A 24142-nucleotide genomic window follows, 5' to 3' on the forward strand; every position below is an offset into this window, starting at 1 on the left:
TATCCCAGGTGAAATCCAAGAAATTACACTGGTCTGTCAACAGCACTGGGGAGAGGCATATAGTGCCCATAAAAATATTTTAATAGTAAGATCCGTTTTGAAATAATTTTTCTGCATTATCCTCCATTCCTGTTTCTCTGCAGCTGTCCTTGTGTTCCAGTTTCTAGACTTTCTGTGTGTAAAGATCACTACTTGCAACAAGCTCCCTTAGAAAATACTTATCACTGATAAATCAAGCACTTGACTGTCTTCCTCTCAGTGACCTTTTAGCAGGCAGTTAATGAAGTTAGCAGCAGTGATACTTATAGAGTACTCATTGCCAAATGTTGCTCACAGCAATTCTTCTAAGCAGAGATGACAGGGAAGGAGTGGCAAGGACTTCGTTGTTTTGTCCTGAATAATGGTGGGTTTTTTTCTAAAGCAGATTTTAATTAAAAAAAAAAAAAAAAAAAAAAAAAAAAAAAGAGTGTTGCTTCAGTGCTTTTGAGTTCCATCCTTTGTTGACTTCCTCCTTTTCCCATTCAAACACAGACTGCTTCTAGTCTGGCTGCATCAGCAAGCTGGCTGGGGCAAGGCTGCAAGGCTCCTTTTCTGGCAGGAGATTGGGGGGGATGCTCCAGGGAGCCTGGGGAAGGCCCTTCTCTGCTCCTCTGGACTGATGCGATTTCTCACCAACAGGATCCTCTATTCGGTGGCCTTGTTCCTTCTCCTCTTCTGCCAAAGTCTTTGCTGCCTTGTCATATGTTACAGGTTGTTCTTCCTCTGGAGAAAATGGATATGTGTTACTGAAAGCCATGTGAAAAGACTCACAAGAGCTAAGCTAAAAGAAATGTAGTGGCAGCTTTGAGAGAAGAAAGCTATGAAAGAATACACAGAATCAGGTTCAATACCAATGCATGACAAAAGAACAAAAAAATTGGCAAAGTCAAGAATTTCCTTCAGATTTTAAGAAATTACTTCTCCTAGGCTAAATTCATGGTTTTCTCTTTCAATACATAATGGAGAAAGGCATGCCAAGACTACCTGCCTGGCAAAATCTCTGCTTCAAAGTCAAAAGATCTTAGAATTATTCACTGGCATGGCATAAGAACTTTCTTTAACATGTTAAAAAAATACCATATTATTTACTGATCTCATTGTCTAAGAGGGTGGAATGACTTCTGCTAAAATTTTCAGGAAAAAATCAGACACCTGTCATGGGAAATTTCTGCTCCAATACCTGCATCCGATAAAGCTGTAAATGAAAACAGAGTCTCCTAATGGGAAACATCAGTCTTCCTTTGCTGGACCGCAAGCTTCTACACGTGTTCCCAATATTAGTGTGTCTAAGTAAATGTGAGGCACATTTTCTACTGATGAATAAAGTGTCTGCTCAATGTATGTCTAAGGACAGAACTGGCAGTTTTGAAAATCTTGCGAGATGCCTGGATGCTTGTATCCTCAAACATTTGCATTTGCATATTTCTAAGTGTCTGAGGCAAAGTGGCTTCTCTAGTAACTTTTTCAATTAGGAAGTATACATGGTAAAAAACCCAAATGTCCAATGGTATTAGCCTTTCTCCATCAGTTCTCACCATCTGAGCAATTAAGAGATCCACCTAGAAGGCAGAATTTCCAAAAATTCTGAGTGGTTCAGCTGGTAATTTGAGGGCCCTGGAACCCCATTCTGGGCTTCTGTGCCTCCTGCTGCCTTTGGACCAGTGATGAGAGGTGAATCTCCTCCATTCATCTCATCTTTCTTTAAGCACCCAACACTTCCCAAGCAGTCAAACACCTTGTTTAACAAAAAGCAGAACTGCAGTTGCTGCCATTGGATGAAACCTGGACTCCCCACACCTCTCTAGTTATCTTGCCTGAATAAATAAGGACTGCCAAAGCGTACTGTTCCATGCATATCCATTCCCCAACAGTATGATGGGCATAACTTCACTTGCAAAGCTCTGAAGGTCTATATTAATGAAAACATCTGATACTATTCTATCACGAGAAGCCTCTGGCTTGTTCTGTGTGAAAGCACTGTTGTAGTGTAGTTTCTCATGACTAATCTGCAAAATGAAGGACTGAATGACCTCTTCACAGCAATACAAACGTGGGTTCTGCCAGAACTAAAATCTGGATTTCTCTGTCTCCTCTAGCAGTCACTGCTCCTGCTGGTACAAGGTGAGGAGAGATCTAATAAGGAAGGACATCCTACTCACCAGATTCTGAAGGACAGGCAGGATGAGGATCTGCTGTCTCACACTCAATTAGATCAACTGCTTTAGTCTCCAGAGAACTGTTACCCTCCTTAAAAACCGCAAACTGCAAATATATACAATATGCACAAAATATGTAGAGCCCAAATTAATAAAAAGTGAATTGGTTTTCTGAAACCCAAGAGGCAAACTAAAAGGGCCACACACACCAACCACAGAACAGGGAAAAAGGTCATTCTGGCTTCTGGGGTGACCCTTCCCCTGCAGGTAATTAAACATTTGAGTTGATGACAACACCAGTCTTTCTTTGGAAAGCGCACAGTCTCAGTCTAGCTAAGAGCTACCAGCTCTCTTGCCTTGCAAATCAACATTTCTAACGGCAAGGACAAAAGTTCATGAAAATCAACTCCCTCCGTAGTACTGACGACCATTTTTAAAGTATTAAAGATATCTGCAGGAACCTAGACAGCAGGAAACTGTGTAAAATCTGTGCTCTTACAGCTCCTAACCCACCAGACCGACCCCCAGCAGAGATTCAGCTACACACAGTTTTGCAAAATATATTTGACTGTGCAAAGCAAAACACTTGGTGGATGAGGAATCTCAGAATAGCATCAAAATCCAGGCACATACAGAAATTTACCAAGGCTTACATATCGGCAGGACTAACCTGGAACTCTATAAGAGTTCTTGTGTAATTCTAATAGGAATGTCAAAAAATATGCAGGCATACCCTCAGCTAAATGTACCCTCAGGTAACTGCACCCTTGCCTGGCAGAAAAGAAGTAAAGGGAAAAGTGAATTATGCTTGGACAATTCGTAGGTATAGTTTCAGTATCTTGATACCTAACTTTGGATGTGTGTGATAGCACAAAATCTTGTTATCCTCTACATCAGCCTAGACAAGCAAGAACAAGCAAGGGTTTGTACTCTTTCTCATCAGCCTTACAAATGAGCAGTGGCAGTGAGGACTACCAAATGAGTGAAATTCATGGGCTCCTTACAGTTACAGCATACACAAGATACAGTCCTTTGTTCAGATCATTAATGTTGTATAGTTAAATAGTACCCAAAAACCTTAAAAGTTGCAGCTATAGTTTTCTGTCCCTGATGTAGTATAACCTTTTTTTTTTTTACATAAAGCTCTTCAGTAACCTACTTGAAGTGAATAGTACAAATGGACAACTTCCCAGAGCTTTTTGGCAACTCTAGATGTTCTAACCTGAGTGCATGCATGCATGAAGCCCTGGTGAACTTAAAGATCAATGGCTACATCAGCACAGAGAAAATCACATGCATGAAACCACAGCAATCCATTACTGAGTAAGCACCAGTAATTAGCAATGGGTCACTGATTTCCTCTTCCAAGCCATTGCAATAAATTACTTTATTAATGTATTCAATGTCTCCTGGTGCATAGTGAAATGCAACACAAATGTATAATAGATGTAAAAGCTTGATTTTTGTTGTTGTTGTTGTTGTTTGTTGCTTTGGTTTGAGGTTTTTGTTGTTGTTGATTCAGTCCATTGCTTAGCTGTTTAATTACCTTATATTCAGCAAAAATATCACTGGTGACCAGCATTAACTGCAGGGTCAGCCAGCAGGAGGTGGGTACAGAGCTGATGGGCTGCAGGCCTCCTACAGCACCACTCCCAGGCAGTGAACTGTTCTCAGTCCCAGCAAATGTTTCTGCTTTTCTCAGCCTCAGGTATCTTACAAACCATGGATTTCACTTCTATTGTGAACAACTTATGGCATTGCCATGATTCAGTTCATTTGCTGTCCAATATCTGAAGAAAAATTGCTGATAATAAAATGTACATAAGAGTATGCAGATGAGCAGCTAAGGAACAATATGCCATAACCAGGGTCAAGTCAATTCAGTAGTACCAACATATGTTTGACAGTGTGCTTTAGTGGCTACTCACTCACAAATCCTGCCAGACACTCTCACTAAATCATCCGCGAGGCCGTTCTAAGAGTCTCAAACTGAGCACAGAACCACCCACAGATGCAAATTTTGTCATTAGACCACTTGAAGTTCCAACTGGAATCACCCAAGAGTGTAATTTTATTCTAATGTCAGTCAGAATCAGGTCCTTAAACCAGATTTTATAGGGCTAAATGCAGCTTCAAAAATGACAACAGCCACAGACTTGTACAGCCAGATCATGTCGACATTCTTACCTACACCAGTGTAAAATTGGAACTTTATATATCCTACCAAGCTGCCTGATAAAATCCTGGTTGTTTTTCTTTACAAGGCAGCAGCTTTTAATACAAGACGTTTAATTTCATCAAGCCTCAAAATAGAGTTCAACATCTCATGTAGCACACACAATACTTGGCTTCCAAGAAGGCTTTTTTACAGAGGGCATACTTTCCTGTGAAAATAGCTGTGTGATATGCCATGTCATCACATTGCCATTTCCTCAATTTAGAACACAGTTCCCCAACTGTTGTGTTCAAAGCTAACAATAACACTGGCTAATGGTTGCAATACATCCAGGCAGCTGTGAACTTTGAGGGATAACAATGAGGTAAGATGAACTAGGGTTCACAGCAAAGCACTTGATGACTCTAGCAGTTATTTAATGTATTTAAGATGTGAATTATTTGATGGATAATCTCAAGTGGATCCCTAACACTCTTTGATCCTTCCTGATTCCCTCTCCACTCCACATTAACAGTTACCAGAGGCTTGTTGCCAGTAGGTGTTACGCTCTCGTTGTCAGCGCGGCTGCCGGCAGCTCCCATCGCTCCTGCACAGAGATTCTTCTCATACAAATTCTGACTTCTGCAACAGAACAAAAGCTGAAGCAAATTGTTTTGCTTTGAGAGGAACAGATGCTGCTTTTCTCACACCTTATTCTATCAGTATTCACAGAATGACATATATTTTGCTTTCTCTCACTGTCTTGCTCTCCACTTCCACACAGTGGTTAAAACAAACAGCTTCTCAGAAAAAGAAGTCAGTAAGAAGTGTACCAATGCTTGTTCAAATGTGCCATCTGTAAAAGGTCATTCATTAGAATGAACAATAGGCCTCATAATTTTAACTAGACCCTTCCATTTTCTTACATTGTTCTATTTATAATACATTTCTCTTACAAAGATTTGTTTCAGCCAATGCAATGCAAAGTGTTTGTGGGTGAAGCTCAGAAATAAAAATCTGACTGTATTTTTGTACACTCTTGGTAGCTACAATTATGAAAGTCACTTTTGTATTCATCTGCATCATTTATGCAAAACAACAGTTTCAGAAGTTGCTATGAAGCAAACAAACTGAAAGTCACAAAAAGTTTGGAAATAGGATCTTCCAGGAAAAATTCATGGCCCACAGAACTGGCTTTAGAGGAAAAGGCTAAGAGTAAAATCTGGAGCTGGAAAGGTATGAATAAACAGCTCTAAGAGGCTAGTTCCATAAATTCAAGGACTGTTATTTTTTCAGTTAAACACCAATAACTTATAAGGCAGTATTAAAAGCCCATATAGGCCTAAACAAAATATTTCATTTTACTTCTCTTGAAATCCCAATCAGTACATCTTTATTCACTTTACATACCTTTTTTTTTTCCTTTCTAAGCATCAGCTAACAAAATTAATGTTATAGCCTTCAAATTATGGAAGTCTGAGGTTATAACATTTTTGTTGAATCTATTTTAAATAAAATTTTGTAGATATTTACCAAAAAAATAGGAATTTTTCTTTTATTTAGGTACTTTACTTTTTTTCTGCATAGCTTTTATATACTAACTGGGAAAGATCACACAGCATAATTATTATACGTTGCTCCCTTAATGAAAATACAACATAAAGAAATTTTGCATTTCATGGCCTTGGCCAGTTGAGGTAGAGAAATTGTTGGTGTTGAATCTATGATTAAGGTTTGGAGGTTTTTTTGGTGGAAAAGAGTTGTTTCCTTGTTTCCCAAGGCAGATAAGAAACTGCGCATACTATACATTCAGACTGCATAAACCTAACATTAAGAACAACACAGTGCTCTTCAGCAGACAACAGTCATTGAACAAACCAACAAAAGCACTCCAGCACACTTGGCTTTCAGTTCCCACATTTTCAAACTGGCAGGTGTAGACCTCCAGCTTCATTTCCTTCAATTAAAAGAAGATAGACATATCCGTTGTGTAGGGGAAGGAACAGGACTATTAGAGACTTAATCGGTACATTTCGAAATACAGTAGACTATCTGAAAAAGTGGTATAGCAATTTCAACCCAAATACTGGTTCCTAGACTCCAGTTAAATAGGGATTTTAGATCAGTGGTTTAATTTTGATCTAGTTATGCTAGTAATTGCTGCAGCTCAGATTCAGTCAAGTGTGTAATTGAAAACCTGTTGTTGTGGTAAATAGTTATATTGATCAAAAGCATTTGGCAAGAAAGAAACATAAATCTGGGAGAAAATACAAAAGAGAGATGAAGGGAAGAAATTTAATATCTTCAATCCTTTAAACAAATCATATTCTGTCTATTTTTCCTGAGAGAACATATGAAAAATATGAGAAATATAAGAATCTCACATTTTTTCTGTTCTTTATATATCCATTGAACAAAATCTGAACCTCAGGTTATGAGAAAAAACCAGGCTGCTCTTAGCATTAATTCTGGACCCCTATCATTAAGTAATAGAAAATAAGAAATGTTGCAGCTTCCCTACTTTTATGGACTAAATATGCCAAGAATGATTAAACAAGAATGAAAAATATTACCTTACATAGTTAAATTCTTTTGTAGATTGACTTTTTATGTCTAGGAGAGTCTAATTTTAAAATTGACCTAAACTATAAACAAAAATCCTGCATTTAAATCAGCTGCTGAGAACAGCTGTCTGCCAAGGTCATGGCCAAAAGACTCTAGCTTAAATGCTTAATACTTTCCAGTCTAAGGGACACCGATGACATTTAATTTCACATCAGACTGAGTTCTTAAATAGTGACCATTGCCACAAGAAGAATCCCAAATCTGCACAATTCATTACAGCCATGGAAAATGCCAGGGAGTACTTTTACAACAGATGTGCTTAGACTCACTTCCCTGATTTTACTCTCTCTGCTGCCAGGAAAACTGTTTCCATGTTCACTGCTGGAGGCATCACTGTAAGTTTGCCTTGGGAATGTTAGTAGGTTGCTTTTCTCAATGGCTAAGAAATTTTCAGGTAGAATTCTACGCTGAATGTGAAACAAAGGCCAACGCATTGAAAAGCTGGCAGAGAAGAGCCAACCCCTACCATGACAGTTTCAGGCATCTAGAGCTGTGAAGGGAAACCCAGAAAGAAGCAAATGGCATGTTCCTGGACTCTGATAATGTCTACTCTTCCCTCCACGTGTGTTCGCTCACTAACACCGACACAAGTTCTGCGGACAAGGGACATGCCAGAACTTTCCATATTATCCACACACCCAGTTACTGAAAAGCAGAAAACCAGGAATTCCCATCAGCTGAGGAGCAGCTGATGTTTGGCAGCAGTACCTGTGGCAGTAGGCAGCCAGGAGGCCCAGCAGCAGCAGCAGGGCCAGCGCGGCGGCGCACGCGGTGATGGCCATGTTCCGCACCTTGGCACGCCCGGCGCGCTGCTGCTCCCACCACTCCAGGTCGCTGAACTGGCAGCGCTCCCCCACGTAGCCCGTCACACAGCTGCCAAGGAAACACAGCACACACTGCAGTGGGCGGCAGGGCACGGCCACAGAGCACCACTCCATCCACCTTGCACATTCATTCGCCGCAGAGCGCCGCTGGTTGGGTTTAGCAGTGGGGATGACAAAGTTATTGCAAAGGAATGCTGTCAGAACCTGTAGAATCCAGTATTAAAAGTCTTGTTTGTTTGTTTTTGTTTAGGTGGGGTTTTTGTTTGTTTTTTTTGGTTTGGTTTGGTTTGGTTTTTTGTTACTGTTATTTCTTTACTGCTATAGAATTATACAGGTAGGTTGTCATTACCAGATTCCTACAGGTAAAGAGCAGAAGAAAAAAATTTCTGTGAATCCTGCTGTGTGATTGGTGCTCCCGTAGGATTTTCCATTTAACTTCTTCTAGCAGCAAGCTCCCCTTTCTTTAAAAGAGGCAGTACAGGACTGACTTGTATTTTCGGAGTGACTTGAATAAGAGAATCAAATTTTAATCTGAATCTTTACTTTAAAATTAGAAATTAATAAAAGTGTTTTTAAAATCCCATCCATAATGCTTAGAAATATCTTCAAAACTTATTTTTAATATAAGCACCTTCTGTAGGCAGTTATTGTTTATTTGTTTGGTTTTACCATTGTAAAACCCAGCACAGAAATATTGATGCATGAAACCCTCAAATCAAAATTACTAGAAAGTGAGAAATACATCAAAAATAACCCCAGCCTGGTTTTACTATGCAGAGCAAGACACATAAATAATAAATGTAAAAAATGAAACATCTAGTCAGTTCATAACAATCCCTCAGCAATGTAGGCTCAACTCACCACAATTCTAATTGGTCTAATTTTACTCAAGTCCAAGAGCTAGTCAAATGAGAAAAAAAGAAGCAGGATTTGACCTGAAGCAGCTTTTACCTAATGTCATGAAAACCTTATATCAGCATCCATTATTAAGTCAGGCACAAGCATTCTCATTCTGTTACAATTTAGAATGCATGTGTGCTGGAAGGCAGAAAAATGCTAATTTGTTAATGCTAAATTACAATGAATTTCAAACATGCTGGCAGATGTACTTTCTATTGTAAGATCTTTTATTAATTAAAATACAAATCGCATTTGGTATGTGATTTTTGCCGGAAAACATTATTCCATTCCCTCTCTTTGGTAGCGCATACATTTGAGCCTACATGAATGAATGCTGCCATCTAGTGAGGATCCAGAGGGGACAGAATCCAGCAATGCCCACGCACAAACCCCAGCAGCAGGCATGGCTAAGCATGGCTGCTCTTAAATTTGTTAATTTCTTCCACTTCCAAAACTGGAAAATATGAACGTTTGAATTCTCGCTATGCACTTACATTTAACAAATAAAAAAAAAATTTTAATTATCCAATTTGAAAGTTCTGCAGGTTCAGACTCTTCAATTTCAAGAGGAGAAACTTCTGAGGTGAAAATAGATCGCTTACTCCGCCTCTAAAAGCTACATAAAAATTCAAAATAAGTACCAAAGATGACTATGAGTCTGTCTCCTGCAATGTCTTTGCTCACGGGCTTTGCTGAGCTCAAGAAATTTACAACACAAAGAATCAACTTTGTTCCCACATATGTACATGAGACACATTCCTTTCATATTCTTACAGGTCCAGTGGTCTGTAGGCAGGGGAAACCACTCATATTTCGAAATAGGAAAGCCTGAGACACAGAGAGAGATTTGCCTACCCTGGAACAGCATCCACCCCCTGTACAGGTCCTCACTTACCACCTGGGACCCGGGGGGAGGAGGCAGGCATTGGATTTGTCCCACTGTAAAGATTTTATGCTGGATTTTGAAGAAAGATTCTGAGTACATCTTCAAATATAATCAGGTTACACACTTAAATGCCAGCACTAAATGTTTTGAAGGAATGATTATTCCATGGGATTAGGTGGTCACAGTGACCAAGCCAAAGCTAACTTCTGGAGAGGTGAGATTCTCCTTGCTTTTATCAGTACCTGCATTTGGGGAACCCAGAATTGGGCTTCACAAAAGTATTGACAGGATTAAAAATATTGACAGGGGAAGTAGGTCTCAATTTTGAGGCCTCATTGCAACTCTCCCTGTTTTTAGGAGGGCAGTTATATCCTACCCTTTTCTGCCTTTCTATAATGGAAGATGCTCACACCAGAAGATTGCTCCATGGCCCAGTCAGAGAAGACAAGACAGAGGTGCCCTCTTCTATCCCAGTGAATGCTACACATGGACAACAAGGTGAACGTGATATGTAGAGGACAGAGAGAAAGCACCCCTTTCAAGTCATTTAACAACTTACCTCCCATTTCCAAAGTAAAGAATCAAGTGCTTAGGAAACAAATCCAATCCTACTATTAACTGCAATGGGAGTGAATGGAGTGGCCATGCACAGAAAATTACACTGATCACTTATAGGAAAGAAGAGATTCGAATGTTAATGAGTAACATGAGTGATGAACAGATCATTCATGGACAAACTCTCCACCGCCTGCAGTTAACTGAGGGTAGCATTCCAATGGTGCCATTCTTCAGCAGAGAAAATACAAATTTTTGTACTTACTTGCAGGCATAGTCTTGTAGATCAGAAACATAATTGCATACTCCACCATGGAGGCAGTATGACTCGTAGGAAGGAGGACATCCTACAATATCACCTTGCACAGAGTTTGTAGTGTATTCATTGCTGACAGAAGCTGGAGGAACAGTAGATTCTGAAACAGAGGGTTTCACAAGGACATCTCAAACTTTTGACCTCACAACTCTTGTGAAAGAGTTCCAGAACTTCAAGGTACTAAACTAGGTAAAAATATCCAATTTCTTTTAATTACTTGCATTTTTCCTATTTTCTTATGTTGTTCTCAAGTTCATGCAAGCATAAATTTAGATCAAGTTACTAAATATGCTATGCTTGATTTTAGACTTACAGTGAAAGACTTACAGTGATTGACTGAGTTCTGTGTGTTTAGATGTGTGAGCCCAGCTCTGAAGAAAAACTGCACCAACTGTCTAGGTGCTTACTCTGAAATGATTTTTGCAATTTACACAGCTTTGGCATACAGTAAATCTCTATCATGCACAAATCACTGGAGTGAGAGGTAGAGGTGAAGGGTGACTGTATTTCATGCACTTGGATCTCAGACTCAGAATCTTTCGCAAGCAACCTATGCAGATTGTTCCTACTCTGCTGCCATCCAGTTAATTGTATCTGTGTGTGAGGGCAGATCAGATTTTTTACTGTTTCAGGCTAGCTCAGGTACAGATAACAGCATCACTGGGGGAGCAGGGAACCCTATGGTTCTGCCAAAGGGTTCTGCAGCCTGCTCTGAATCACACACACTGCCACCTACACAGCCATCCAAACTAGCTAGTTTTAAAGGTAGCACTAATACCTCTGCACAGCATGACCACAGTGCAGACATGCCCTTACAAAAAAGGAGTGTTTTCATGGTTACTTTGATGCTACAACAAATCTATAGGTGAGAACAAAACAGCTATATGGCAAAGAATTTCAGGCAGCGTGGACTAGCAGAGACACACCTAATCATTCTCATACAATTATGGGGTCAGTTCTATAATTCACACCAGCTTTATTGCAACATGACCTTCAATGACATTTGGGTTTTAAAATTTCATTTGCAGGAGCACTGCCATGGTAAAGAGCCTGAATGGAAAGAGATGAGTGATTATAGTGAACCCCAGGTGTGCATGTATTCAGCAAAGAAAATTTCATCTTTCTAAAAGATCTTATTAGGCAAAGAACTAAAAGAGTGTGTTAACATCTATAAAGACATGGGATCAGACTGACACATGAGGGACCAAGGAAACATTACTTCCAAGTCATGCATCATTTAAAATCATCATTTCCTGAGTGACACCTGAAACTACTGAAAGATTAAGTGACTGAAATGGGAGTGGGAATCTTGATAGGTGTTCTATTTAAGAAAGCCATAATTTCCTTATTTTTCTGAAGAAACAGCTCTGCTGTTTCTGAAACCAATCACACAATGTCCTCCCATCGCCAGAAAGTCACCCAATCTGGAGTAAAATTCACCTTGACCAAGAGGGTTGACACAGAATAAAAGAATGAGTCACTCTCATTTTCAGAGAATGCTGCTACCACATTGAGCCACTAAAATGAGGGTCAAATAGTCACTAGTGCTGAACCTTTAGCACTTCCCTTCAGTAAATTGGTAATCAGATTTTCTAAGAAGTTTCAGACCCCTTTTGAACAATTAGTGACTGGAACTGAAAGACAAGCTTATGCTGAGGAATCAAATGGCACTTAAATTATGTGCATTTCCTGTGCTAGCCTTCTGCAGAGTAACAGAAGGCACAGGGAGTTTGAAAAATGGCACAGACTGAAATTATCCTCAAAACAATTTACTTCCAAATAGCATTTACTTCTGCTGTTGATTGTAAATGACATTTGATAGATTGGTTGTTACATTTAGATGGTAAAAATTCACACTGTACCTTAATGTAGGTATTTCCTAACTAAACTTGGCTCTGCTCTCCTTAGTCCACCACAAAACAGCATCCTAAAGGAAATGCTAAATGGATCCACAAGCTGGTCATGATATTACTATACAGGGATCCTTTAATTTCCAGGTGTACCAATTTATCCAAGGACACAGCTCTTAATGTAGGGCCATTTCATTTTATTTGCTCACTCCGTTTACTCACTGCAACCATCGCCAGTTCCAGAAACAGGATCAGCACATGAGCAAGTGAAGTTTCCTTCTGTATTTATGCAGGTCATGTTCTCTCCACAGGTGTGGGACCCCGTCTTGCACTCATCAATATCTGTCACCCAAATAGTCTGCAGTTAGAAGAATGAAACACCTCAGAGCATCGGCTAAAAGGGCAGCAGTTGCAGCACTGAGCTCCCCAGGCAGTGGGGAAAAACACCAAAGACCTCTCCCTCTGCAAATATGCCATCATGGAAAGCCTAATGGAAAAGCAACCAACATACTTTCTATAGAAGAGCATGCTGTGCTGCTGCAGAAACTCTCCACAGTGAGAAGGATGGAAAGGCTTCCCCATGAAATGTAATAAGTACAGCAGAGTTGAAGAGGAGATTTACTTGTACCTGATGTATTCTCCTGGCATTGCTAGTCATAGCTTGCAGCCTGGATCCATATGTTGGCATTCTTGCAGTAACACAGCAAAAGGGTTTGGGAGTGGGGAGCTGCATACCCCTGTACCACTCACCTAGTTAAGCCTAACAAAGAGTTTAGGCAGAATAAAAGCGTCTAGAAACCTACAGGTTTATCCAGTTTGTGTAAACACTTCAATGAGTGAGGCTTTGAATGACTGTGGAGAGACTCCCTGACTACAAGAGTTTCCAGGCTCAGAGCCCATGTTAAGTTCATATACATCTCTCACCCCTAATCTGCTGCACACCCTCCTCCTGCCTTCACGTCTTCTCTGCAAAACCCACGGCAGCAGCTCCTGCCAGGCTGGCCACCTGCACGTTGCTAAGGGCCGAAGCACTCCCCCCAAAGATGAAACCTTTGGTTCACACAGCAGAGTTTTTGGGAGCCTCTGATTCATTTTATGAACTCTCAGAAGAATACATGTGCCAGATCTGCTACAGGGAATCAGAGACTTGCTACCACAATTTTGTGAAATGATTGCTTTAACTGCTGGGAATTTTTCTACAGTAAAATTAACAGGATCTGGCTCAAAACAGTACAGAAAATTCAGAGCACTTTAAAAAGGAAAAAAAAGAAAAAGTGGAGGGAGAACACAACTGCTTCAGCAATTTTCTACAAATGTCATTTCACCAACACAACATAAACTCATCATGTGTTATCACTGGACATACCATCATATTCCCAGATGCTGTGTATGCATGCAGGCACTTAAAACTGGAGCACGAACTCACTTATCAGTTTCTGGTTTTCATAGTACGTTTCAAGTCATCAAACACAAAATTAGTTCTAGTTATGTTTATATCTTAGTAATACTGCATCTTTTGCAAAATGCTGAGAATCTATTTTCTGGACTTAAAGACATCAGGAACATAATAGACTGTTTTTCCATAACAGTGGGAGGTATTGCATCCTGAGCAACTATACCACAGTGTAGTGGTATGAAAGACTGTAAGAACCCAGGGCCACTTGAGGACTTGCCTTCTAGGTTATGCTGGGTCAGCAAGAGGACCTTGTCACTTCTGTGTGCACTTCCATCTGCACTTCCAAACACCCTCAAAGACATCAGCTCTGTCTCTGACCCCTGCAGGCAAAAGGCTTTCTCGATTCTTCTGCCTCTGATGTTTTCCACACTCTAGCCATAAAAATGATATTGTTCTTAATTTTTCAGTCATCCTAATTAGTGTTGAAGAACTGAGTCCAGTAAAGATTATGTAAGAATTGGTTCAAATTTAATGGGCTTTGAATTAGGCTATAAAGGAAAAAAAGAGAAAGAAAAGGACAAAAGAGAAGGCAAGACTCTCATAAAGATCTGAACAAACTGTGTGCTAGTCAAATACTGGAGGGAAAAACCTTCCTGTTCATATTTACCACTAAAATGGATTAAGAATTTAAGAGACGTAGGGAATGAACTAAAGACCTGGCATTAGAGCTGGATGGGAAAATCAGTGGGTCTGATTATTAACAAGACACTAAATGTACTCAAGTTGTCAGTGTCACACCTTGAACCTCATGCCTATTAAACAGACCTGGAATTATTTGATGAGTATTATGACACACTCAATACCTGCTTTCGTTTATATTCATGGCAACGATTTCCAATAAAGCTCTACTGCTTCACCTCCACTTCCCTCCTCCCCTTCACTCTTCCTCTCTCTCCTTCTATAGCCACTAAAAAGAGTGCAAACACTGAGAGAAGATATTCACTGACAACTACAGGCTTTGCATATTGATCAGTTGCTGAGGTTACCACACTTCAAACAGGGAGGAAGGAATCACAAAGGCAGAAATGCCGCAGCCTTCCAGAGAGAGCAGAGCCCTCACATGCCCATACCGTAGCAATGGACTCCATCTCCAGTGTAGCCCTCGAGGCATTTACAGACATATCCCCCTTCCGTGTTGATGCAGCCTGACACGCTCCGGTTGCAGCGGTCCGTGTGCGCAGCGCACTCGTCAACGTCTGTGGGGCAGGACAGGGGACACCGGCGTCAGGAAACCATCACCTCAATCAATAAACTGAAACATCCACACCGTGGAGCTCCCTCACACTGTGCTGTCACCTGGCATTTGTGCATAGGAGGCAAATGGGAAGAGAAGGACTTTGCAGTCTTTCTTGGTATGAAATTTAATGGGCGTGTTCTAAAATCCAGGAGAGTCAACAAAATACTATCAACTTGGAGATCACAAATACCATTTGCTTAATAAAAAGAGGAAGTTATCTGATTCAAAAATGGCTTTATGTTATAGAATCATAGCATTTATTAACATGGAAAAGACCTCTGAGGGCATTTAGAAACTTTGTTTTATGAAAGAACACATAGGCTTAAAAAAAAGAAAAAGTACTACAGTGAAAAACATAAGCCCGTTTCAGCTTACAATTATTTTCCCTTTCCATAGTAACAGAGATTCTTCTAAGTCTTCATGCTTAGCTACCAAATGTTATTTTCTTTCTGTTTCTAACACCTTTCTCTCTTTACCTTTGTGAGAGCAAAACAGTTCTGCCATTTATGTTGCAAACAAGCCCAAAAACTTAGAGACCACCCTGAACCATGTTTTGCATGGCTGTTAAAGTCTTTTTCTAGTGCTAGAAATAAACTAGAGCAGCACTTTTATACAAACATTACATCAGGAATACTAATTTTGAAGAGATTCCTTATGTCTAAATTATACATTAGCTACCATGTCTATGGACTGAATTTTTATAATTAGTCAATTTTTACAAATAAATACATTATACTTCTATTATCCCTGCTATTGCTGGTTAATATTAATAGGATTAATATTAACACTCATAGCTCTAGGGGGAAGAAAAGCATGTGATAATTAGCCATTTCATCTCACATGCTCTCTGTTCATTATCCCTTTCATACTATTGACCTTTCTCTGATTCCTTGCACAGCAGATCTGCCAGTGTGAAAGGAGATAGATTTTCTTCTTGCCCCCCAATCCACAATTTTTCAAAAGTTATAATAATGTTTTTATTACCATAGCATGATTTCCCCTTCCTGGTAAATCCTTTCAAACACTGGCACATAGCACCATCTTCCAGCAAAACACACTCTTCATTGACATAACATTCTAGTGCAGTGCAGTCATCTTCATCTATAGCATAAGCAAAACAAACAAACAAAAAACCCACTAGATGTAGTTGGAAATATCAAAGAAGGTAGTGTATATCTACATTATTAAAAAAAAAAAAAAAAAAAAAAAAACATCCTAAGAAAACCAAAACCTACAGTCAAAGTTTGAAACTTAGCTCACCAGGATTAATACTGACAAGCCAGTAAAATCACTGCAGCTGTTTTCTTTGTCTAGATGGAGCTGACATGTCATTTAGTATCAAGATTTCTGAATATTTCATTCAAAACCTATTGCAAAATTTCATGATCTAGTGTCATCAAAGATATGTAGAATTCAATGGGTTTATTTTAACATTTTTTAGAGGAACGCAATATTCTTAAAAACCTAAGGGAGAGACTTTCTCAAGTGTTCCAAATAAGAAATGTTTGTTCTCCCAGGATAATATTACCAATTTTTGTTGATATAGCCAAGCAATATAGACACAGACAAAAGAGGAGTCCTACCTGGAATAATTGCAAAGACCTAAATTCTTGTTAAAAGGTTGAGAGCATGAATGCCACCAGTCCCAACAATCAACTTTCTTTTCTTTAAGGTCTATGACTTCTTTCTGCTCTATAAACCTGTTCAGAGCCTCAGAGTAAGCATAAGGAAGATAACCATTCAACTCTACCTGATACCATGATTTCAGCCATAAAAAAATTTATTTTCTGCCTTTCCCTATTGTCTGCATCCTTAAAAATCCCAGTGTTTCGTGTGCTCTGGAGCAGAGTCTCTGGTGGTGGTACTGGCATTACCTCCTTGTGCACAGAGACACTTCCTGAAAAAGACAAGAAAAAAGTGGCATGGAGTATTTAAGTCTACTGAAATAGATATTTTCAACTATTTTCAAATACTTGTCTACTTTTCAATAAACATGGTGGTTTCCTTTTAAGGTAAACATCAATATCCTCCCAGACTAACCTGTTTCTGACATCAAATTATTCCTAAAAGTACTCAGTGGTGAGTTTTCTCAAATAAAAAAGAGAAGAAATGTGACTCGTTGCTCACAATACTTGTCAGCATTGCACACACATTTTTCACCACTAAAATGCCCAGGGGAAAATTGCAGTGGTCAGACAACATGTCTGTTGTCTTGTTGTCCCAAGGACAACATTCCAGCATTTTCATTCCTCAGAGAAACCATCATTCCTTATGTTAGAGTTAGGTGAATTTTTCCAGTGCTACCTGTCAGAATCCTCAAGGGTTTGAGGGGGGATCTTTTCAGGAACTGGAGGATTGTACCTGCTGTTGAGTTGGAATAATCCAGAGCATAACAGGATTTTCCATCTCGAGTTTTCCCAAATCCTGGATGGCACTTGCAGTGGACAATTCCAAAACTGTTTTCACAGATCTGATCACAGCCTCCATTCTCATAAAGGCAAGGATTTGCTCCTGATGAAGAAAAACAGGAAAATTAACAAGCTGCTTCTTCAGTCAACATTTCTGTTTAGGCGTGCAGAGTTGAAGCAGTTAGAAAAAGATTAAGGACTGGGAAAAAACTAGGATTTTATTTTATTTTGTTTTTTATCTAACAACAAACGCATATAGTAAAGCAAAGATATTATCACCCAGGCCCCGTCAGGAAAAGAGATTCATGTACTCTGTATCTAATTCATGTTCCACACTTTTTAAATTTTATTTCCTTTATTGTTTCTCCTTTAATATTTAGAGTCCTAATATTTCAAGGAGAAAAGGAACCTGTTATTACCTTCACTCAATCTTGATCTATCAAATTACTCTTCCTGCTTACAGGCAGATTGTTCCCAACAGAAAATCAAATTATTTGATCAAAAACTAATAAATCTCACAAAATCTTTCCCCGTGTCATTTGTTATTACTAGTGTGTGGGGTTGCTAATAGACTAGGATAAATAGGAATTAGAAGACAGTGGTAGCCTCATGGCAATTGGTCAGCATCTATTCTTGGGCATGAACATAAACCTGTCAGCATTCCTGGGACACATGCCCAGATGATGCTTTCAATAAATGCCAGTCTGACTAAGCAAGGCTTTTTAAAGAGCCTGTTTCTGAGAAGATAATCCTTGACCCGAGGACATCTGCTCTACTGATATCAGTGAACAAGAGGAGGCTGGAAGGGAATGACTGCTTAATTTTTGCAGTGTACCTGGTTTCGCCAAAGGATGAACTACAACCACTGATGAGGGTCTCAGCATGCTGCCTCGAAGACGTACCCTGTTTTGGCCGGTCTTCTTGTCCACCCTCACTAGGGAAGGCCTAGCCCAGTCAGAAAACCACAGGTGGTCCTCAAACACCGCTATGGCAAAAGGGTGGCCTACAACGACATTAGGTTTATCATTTCCACACCTGTAGAACACACACGGGAAGCCCTGTAAAGGAAAGCATTACCTACATATAGATAACTTGGAACACAGGGGCCTAGCCATAGCCAGTGCTCCACTTTGATTTCCCATGGAGAGGGGTAAGTGCCCGTGAACAATGGACCATGGGGACGTGTTACCTGTGCTCTTAGCAAAGGAGGCTGTGACATTTGCCTGCCTCAGCACACTCTACACTGGTGACTAGTCTGGTGACTTCCAACCAGATCTAGTTCACAAAGTGCTTCTACATCATCATTTCTCGAGGCAGCATTGGGACCAGCCTTTCAGAACCAGAGTACCTCCCTCCTCTGGCACTAAGTGGCCTGGCACAGAGCTGCTGAGGTACACAGCCACTTTTGCATTCTTCACATAACAGGGAGGAAAGGAGCTCATGGCATGTGTCATCCTGCATAAGCATCCTGGCACGGGGCAGCCTGGGAGCTACAGACACTGCAGCCACTGACTCCTGGTAGGGCCCCAAAGCCACTGTGTAGTCTCTGCAAGGGCCAAAATGCACACAAGTGCAATGCAGAGGGGCATATAGCCAGCTAACATAAACCACAGGAGGCAATAAGTCATCCTGGTAAATTCCTCTCTTTTCTCTGATGACAACAGGATTCTAGACATCAGCCTCAAGCAGGCACCTAACAATTACAGGACTAACAGTAGCTACAAGAACTTCCACCCCAAGTTCAGAGCACAGAAACTTTCCTTGGTAGTACAACATTATCTGCACTAGGAAAACTCAAATCTGTAGTTCGACTTCCAGAGACAGTCAGCAATCCAGAATCCAAAGGACAATTTCATATAAATAAAGGCTGACATAAGGATCTTTCCAAAATGATTCTGACTCTTTCTAATCTCTCATGATTGAAAACTGTCATTATTCCATATGGGACTATGCATTTTTCTCTATACACTCAGAAATCTCCTCCCTTCAAGGCAGAATTTGGGCAAGCTTTTTTGTGATGGAAGGTAAGAACACATGCTGCTCTTTCATGGATGTACACCTGGCTTCAGAGTGGATACTTCCTGTCTGAAGCAGGTTTGCTTTATTGTGACCCTTAGAGCTTCAGTGGACTGCAGTCTACCACTGCAGTCTGGGTACCTCTGAAAAGTATGTTTTTTAAACACTTAATTTTTATGGTCTGTGCTTTTGCTTCTAGATGTAGACCTCAACTAGGTGATGTCAAATTTCAGTAATGAAATTGGGATCCCAACAAGTATTAGCTTAAAAAAACAAAAAAAAAAAAAACCAAAGGCAAGCAAACAAGAAAACAAAATAACAGATAACCAATACAGATAACAATTAGAATCTTGGGGAAGGAGTATGAGTTGGCATATCTTAAATTCAGCTTACAAATTAACTGAAAAAACAATCCTTTACAAAAAAATTTCTAAGGCACTGTTTAAGTGTTTGTTTGGGGTTTTTTTGGTTTTTTTTTTGTTTTTTTGGTTTTTTTTTTTTATGTTGAAGAGTGTATTGTTGGCATCTCACTATCTCCACTGACCCATGCTAAATTACTGATCTTGGTTCTTATCTTTTCTTCCCATTAAATTTGAACAACAAGACAAAGACCTAGATACAGTCCTCACTCAAAGATCCCAATACAGATCCAGTTTTAGGATCTGTAGTTTGCACTATTCACAAACAGCACCCCGTTTTGACCAGCAGTTTATTACCTCTTATTTTGGGAATACATTAAGGATTAAAATCAGAAGCATAGTGTCAGTCAATGGAGATAGCAGGAACAAAGCAAATGTGACCCACTGCATAAACAAAAGAGATGGTTTTGTTCTTCGTTGCCTCGGGCAGGTTACTACTTATTATCTCAGCTGTTATACTTACAGCTGAAAACGGGGTTAGGTGGAAGAGCAAAAATAATTTACCTATTTTGCACACAGCTCTGCTGAATGAGCTCTCAGTACAGGGGCACTAGAGGGAGCTGCTGTAATAGAAATTCATGTTACAGCAGAACACCTATGAGAGGTGCCACCTTCCCGTCCTCCAGTGTACACCTGTTCAAGAACAAAAACTGAATTCCAGTCTTCGCTAACAACATCAGCAAATGATCAGGACATGCTTCTCTAAATTCACACCCCTACAGGTCTTCATCTCTTTCACTTCCTTGCATACAGATGTTGATGTCCTTTTCTCTCACCTCCACACAGCTTCTTTCTCATAGTCCGTGTTTCTATAGTGCTCCTAGCTCTCTTTCTCTGTTTTCTCCTGTAAGACACTGTCTTACTCCTTGTGGAGAAACAAAATTAAACTTTGATCAGACTTCAAGGTCCTTCTTTGCAGATCTGCTGCAAGGTGGAGCATACAGCAGAATACGTACAGTAAGGGAAGAGAGAAGAAGACTGGAAAGTCTCTCTTCTTGGACCTTTTGATGTCTTATAAACTGGAGAACACTGATTCCTCCAGGAACTCACCCCACTCACCTCCAAAGGACTGGAAGGGTATCTGGCTTAGGTGATGACACAAGCTTTCCCAGAGCACAGACTAGAACAGAGGCTGCTTGACAGAGTAACCATAAAGTTAGCCATGGCAGTCATGGTATTGGGCTATGAGTCCTCACTGCCCGTGTTTTGCATGCACATGTACAAAATGGTCCCCAGAGAGATCCCATGATCAAAAGGAATTGTCCTCTCCAGAAACTAATTTGCCATGTACAAGATTCTTAAACACATAGTTTACATTAGACGTGGTACGACATCAGTTCCTTGTTGCTAGTACCTCTGTTCTCTTGCCCCAGAACAACACAGTTTTGTGTAAAGCTGTACAAATCTTAGGCATAAAGACTACCAGAATATTGTAAAATCATTTTTCATTTGGTGTCTCTTGTGTGTTTAGAATCCTTCCAGTGTTCAACATTGCAGAAACAGGTTTGCAGCTCAAGGACCTTAACAACCCAGATTAATTCCCTTTCTTCTTAAGTCAATATAACTCACTGATGCAATAAACACAGCAAAACTTGAATTAAACTTAGAAGCTGTGCATGGGAAAAGTAAATCACATTTTTAATTTTTTGATTCTTTCTGTTTCTCCATTAAGGCAGAGAAGTTCTCTGTGCAATGCAAAGTGACTCATTAATAAAAGCAGGACAAGCAGCAGTAGGTAATTATCAACCGCAAAGCCTCACCTACATCATTCTGTGCAAGAATTCGACGACCAGAACCATCCAGGTTTGCACTCTCAACCAGGGCCTGTTTGGCGTCACACCAGTACAGCTTGTCAGCCAAGTAGTCGAGAGCTATTCCACTGGGCCACACCAGGCCAGTGCTGGCCACGACCCGGCGGTCAAAGCCTTCTAATGAGGAGCTGTCAATCCGCGGGCTGGCCCCCATGTCAGTCCAGAATAATCTCCTTCAGAAAACAAAATGAATACGGGAAGTCAGTAAGTAAATGTTTGTCCTCCTCTCCATGGAGCTCTTTAAAAGCAGAAAGGTCAGATCAGAGCAATACAGCCCTGACTCACAGGAGAAAAAGTGCACGCTTCAAGCAAACATATTGGCTGCTGATCTTTTCACATTTGCCACAAGACTCCAGGTGACTGCACTAGGATTTATGTAGAATCCTCACTCTGTTCACTGGCACAAAACCTTTGGAAAATAACTCCTGACTATGTTAACTGCCACAGTTCTTCATATCTGCTTTTTGATTTTCCATGTGACAGCTAACGGTAGTTTAGCAAACCCAGATGACAGAAAACAGTGCATTAGCCCGGCCCCTTGTCTAAACAGGGGTACAACAATAAATAAATTAAACCAAAATTGCCCATTACCCATGGAAAAAAAGCAAGAGTAGGCAGGTTGTTTTAAAAAAATGCATCAATAGCAGGTCCAGAATCTTTCTTCCTTTAATAAAATCATGATTCTCAGGGTCTCCCTCTAGAATCTCGTGTATTTCTCACTGAGTCTTTAGCAGTTTTCAATGAACAGACAGTGCTAGAAGGCAACTCAAAATGGGGATCACTACATTTGCAAATAATGTTTGCAAGTCTGAAGGTTGGGCTCATCTCCCCAGGTATCTGTTGCCTCTGTCAGGTGTACTGAAGTAACCCAGGGATTCCCTTAGCTTTAGTTACACAAGCAGTTTTGCTCTAACTAATGCAGGGATCAGTATGTTCAAGAGCACTAATTGTATTTCACAAATAGAGCTCCTGAAAATTTCTCTTTAATATTTACAAGCATGGACATTGCCGTAATGTCTGTTCATCCTTTCACCATTAACTTTCTAAAAATAAAGGTTTTGATGACGTTCCTCCCTTTCTCCTTGCATACTTTGCCTCTACCAATAATTCTTATAAGCAATCTGGCAGAACCTTTCCTCAAAGTTTTCTTGTAAAATGTCTCTATAGCGTTCAACCTCTACTGAAAGATTCTTTCAGGTATTTTATAGGTAGAGGCAAGCTAGCAAAACACCCTCCACAAACCTGCCTCTTTCAGTACTTAGTTATAAGTACTTAGTACTTATATATAGTTATATATATATATATATATATATAGTTATATAGTTATATGTATTATATATATATAAAACTATATATATATAACTATATATAAGTACTAAGTAGTTATAACTATAATAATATATAATATAGTTATAAGTACTTAGTACTTATTATCAGTACTTAGTTATAGCAGGATATGAGCATCAAAACAAATTTTAAAGGACAAGATTTAAAATGCTCCTACTACAGTCATATTGACTAAAATCCATTGGACTCTGCCATTGATTGAAATAGCAAGAATTTGATCAAGAGTTTAAACACCTGGGATCATTTCAACACTAGTTAAGAAGATACAAGATCCATTTAAAACAACAAATCTCCAGAATGGCAAATTAGGTTTAGTTTCTCCTGAAACCTAAAAATGGACTAAACAAGGGGCAGTTTAGTAAGCACTACTGGTCAAAAGTGATTACCTTCTTCAGACTATTAGATATGGAATCGTCAAAGTTTGTAGTGTGGCACCTACAGCTGCAAGTGACCTCAGTTCTCATGCTTTTCTTTAGTTTAAACTGCATACAGTATTATTAATGCTCCAATTACTTTCTTCTAAAATCTGTATGAGAAATGAACATGTCCCAACCCATGAAAGAAACCCTGCAATAAAACATAGCAGTTCACACAGCTCTGCAAGGCAATGACTAACAAGTGTGAGACTAATGCATATTTTGACTGCCAAAAGGGCAAGGCTTGCAAGCTCATTTTTAAAAATCATCCACAAGAATTACATGTTTTACTGTGTTTATCACTCCTTACTTAGCAAATGGGTGAATGGCAATCCCTCGGGGCTGCGAGAGATCCTCCCAGATGATCATTTTTCTTTGCATTCCATTCAGATTGCTCCTTTCAATGCACACCTTCCTGCAACACAGAGCACTGTTAGGTCCTCCCTGCTATCTTTTTAATTACCTTCTTGGGCTGAATGTACTAAGATTTTGCATTGCTTTAGTTGAGCTGTAATAAATCATTTCACAGTGACAGGAAGTAATCCTGCTGATGTGGGATGTCTAGTTGTTTTATCAACAAGTAGTTCATGTTACAGCTTCATTATCTACTTCAGGGCATGATGATAAAATACCTGCTGCTCTGCAGAAGGCATGAAGTTTTCCTGCTTTGCGTAAATAATGAATTGCCAGTATGATCACTAATAGCTAAATGTTAGCTTTAAAAGG

General features: G+C 39.7%; 1 protein-coding gene across 1 annotated transcript in view; it reads right to left on the reverse strand.

Annotated features, from left to right (window-relative positions):
- Positions 1 to 496: 496 nt before the first annotated feature.
- EGF (epidermal growth factor) overlaps positions 497 to 24142 on the reverse strand; it is a 54771-nt gene continuing 31125 nt past the window's right edge. The window contains exons 13-25 of the mRNA XM_066317806.1: positions 23727 to 23831; positions 21603 to 21826; positions 18243 to 18410; positions 17361 to 17510; positions 16750 to 16896; positions 15984 to 16100; positions 14833 to 14958; positions 12529 to 12648; positions 10406 to 10556; positions 7684 to 7848; positions 4890 to 4992; positions 2199 to 2301; positions 497 to 762 (exon numbers count right to left, since the gene is read on the reverse strand). Of these exons, the coding sequence (XP_066173903.1) occupies positions 539 to 762; positions 2199 to 2301; positions 4890 to 4992; positions 7684 to 7848; positions 10406 to 10556; positions 12529 to 12648; positions 14833 to 14958; positions 15984 to 16100; positions 16750 to 16896; positions 17361 to 17510; positions 18243 to 18410; positions 21603 to 21826; positions 23727 to 23831 (1903 nt within the window). The 3' untranslated portion in view covers positions 497 to 538. The remainder of the gene's footprint in view (positions 763 to 2198; positions 2302 to 4889; positions 4993 to 7683; positions 7849 to 10405; positions 10557 to 12528; positions 12649 to 14832; positions 14959 to 15983; positions 16101 to 16749; positions 16897 to 17360; positions 17511 to 18242; positions 18411 to 21602; positions 21827 to 23726; positions 23832 to 24142) is intronic.

This window comes from Sylvia atricapilla, chromosome 4 (assembly GCF_009819655.1).
Source record: "Sylvia atricapilla isolate bSylAtr1 chromosome 4, bSylAtr1.pri, whole genome shotgun sequence".
Lineage (NCBI taxonomy): Eukaryota > Metazoa > Chordata > Aves > Passeriformes > Sylviidae > Sylvia > Sylvia atricapilla.